Source organism: Rhagoletis pomonella, unplaced genomic scaffold (assembly GCF_013731165.1).
Source record: "Rhagoletis pomonella isolate Grant_MI unplaced genomic scaffold, Rhpom_1.0 Rhpom_scaffold_00003, whole genome shotgun sequence".
Lineage (NCBI taxonomy): Eukaryota > Metazoa > Arthropoda > Insecta > Diptera > Tephritidae > Rhagoletis > Rhagoletis pomonella.
In genome coordinates this window covers 10,473,294-10,474,482 of record NW_023458557.1, presented here as the reverse complement: position 1 = coordinate 10,474,482, position 1,189 = coordinate 10,473,294, and the positions used below count along the sequence as shown (strand labels likewise).

Here is a 1,189-nt window from a genome sequence, read left to right as displayed (position 1 = left end):
TTTTTCAAAGATTGGTTTACGAAAAACTTGAATAACTGGGCCAAAAATGTTCTGATTTAGACTTATGGGATCTCAGTAGAAAAGTACTTTCACACTTTTTATTTCTGGCCAAAAAAACGTCATTCGTGTCCCATCTTGTTTTGTCGAATACCAGCACATCTTAATTCAACTTTGAATGACGTTCGTTCATCTTACCTTTCTCTTCCATGCTTTGAATGAGTTTATTAGCAAAGAAAAAAAAGGGCGAGGAAATACCTTTCCAATGACACCTATATTAAAGGGAATTTCTTGTAGAATAAAATGAGCATGACCGTTTGCAAACAAAATTAAAAAATTAACGCTCTATTTTAGAAACTGCACTTGTTATATGCATAAAACCGCAGAATCCGTTTACAATTTTACAAAATTTTATAATATCAGATTGAAAAATAAATAACCTAAATCAATGAAGACGCAATGGCGTCTCTTATTGCAGAACTATTGCCATCTGCAATCATTGCATCTGCATCTACCTCATCCTGAGTTTCAATGTTTATTGGCTCAAGTGAATTTTCGCTCTCACCGGGGATCTGTATATTTCGTCTGCGACACATATTGTGCAAAGCACAACACACGTTTATTAATTTGCAAACGAATCTGGGGTTATACTGCAACGTGCCTTGTAAACATCGAAATCGGCTTTTTAGTAATCCAATGGTGCGCTCCACAATGTTTCGAGCTGCTGCGTGGCGTTTGTTAAAAATATGTTGCGTAGATCCGTTTTGAGGGGACCTGTATGGTGTCAATACGAAATTCTCCAGGGTATAAGCTGAATCGGCCAAAACAAAACTATTTGGTATATTTAGCCTTGAAAAATATTCTCTGGCTTCACTGCTTTTCCAAATAAAGGAATCGTGACAAGAACCGGGATGTGTGCTATCAATTGCTAAGATCTCCATATTGTAGTTGCAGGCCTACAAGCCAAAGATTTTAGTATAGGATGAAGCGAGTAAATTGTTAGAATACGAACTATCATTGTATGCAAACTGTAGTATCCTTTTCGGTTTAAAAATACTGATTCATCCACAACTGGCTTTAGTATTTTGACGTGTGTACCGTCAACACAGGCAATAACGCCAGGCAAAGAAAATTTTTCGTAAAAGTACTCCTTGGATTTTGCGATCTCATTCGGCCTCATTTGTAATTGTAT

At 36.6% G+C, this 1,189-nt stretch overlaps 1 protein-coding gene across 1 annotated transcript; it reads right to left on the bottom strand.

Moving 5' to 3' along the window:
- Positions 1 to 437: 437 nt before the first annotated feature.
- LOC118736023 (putative nuclease HARBI1) lies at positions 438 to 1,177 on the bottom strand. Its single transcript, XM_036466131.1, has 2 exons — positions 1,010 to 1,177; positions 438 to 953 (listed from the first exon to the last, which is right to left on the bottom strand). The coding sequence occupies exons 1-2, from the start codon at positions 1,175 to 1,177 to the stop codon at positions 438 to 440; spliced, it is 684 nt and encodes a 227-aa protein (XP_036322024.1).
- Between the last annotated feature and the right edge of the window lie 12 nt (positions 1,178 to 1,189).

Coding starts and splice junctions, on each gene's coding strand:
- LOC118736023 (XM_036466131.1), bottom strand. CDS start 1,177: ATGAGGCCGAATGAGATCGCAAAATCCAAGGAGTACTTTTACGAAAAA. Junction 954..1,009: donor ACAGTTTGCATACAATGATA/GTTCGTATTCTA, acceptor TTTGGCTTGTAG/GCCTGCAACTACAATATGGA.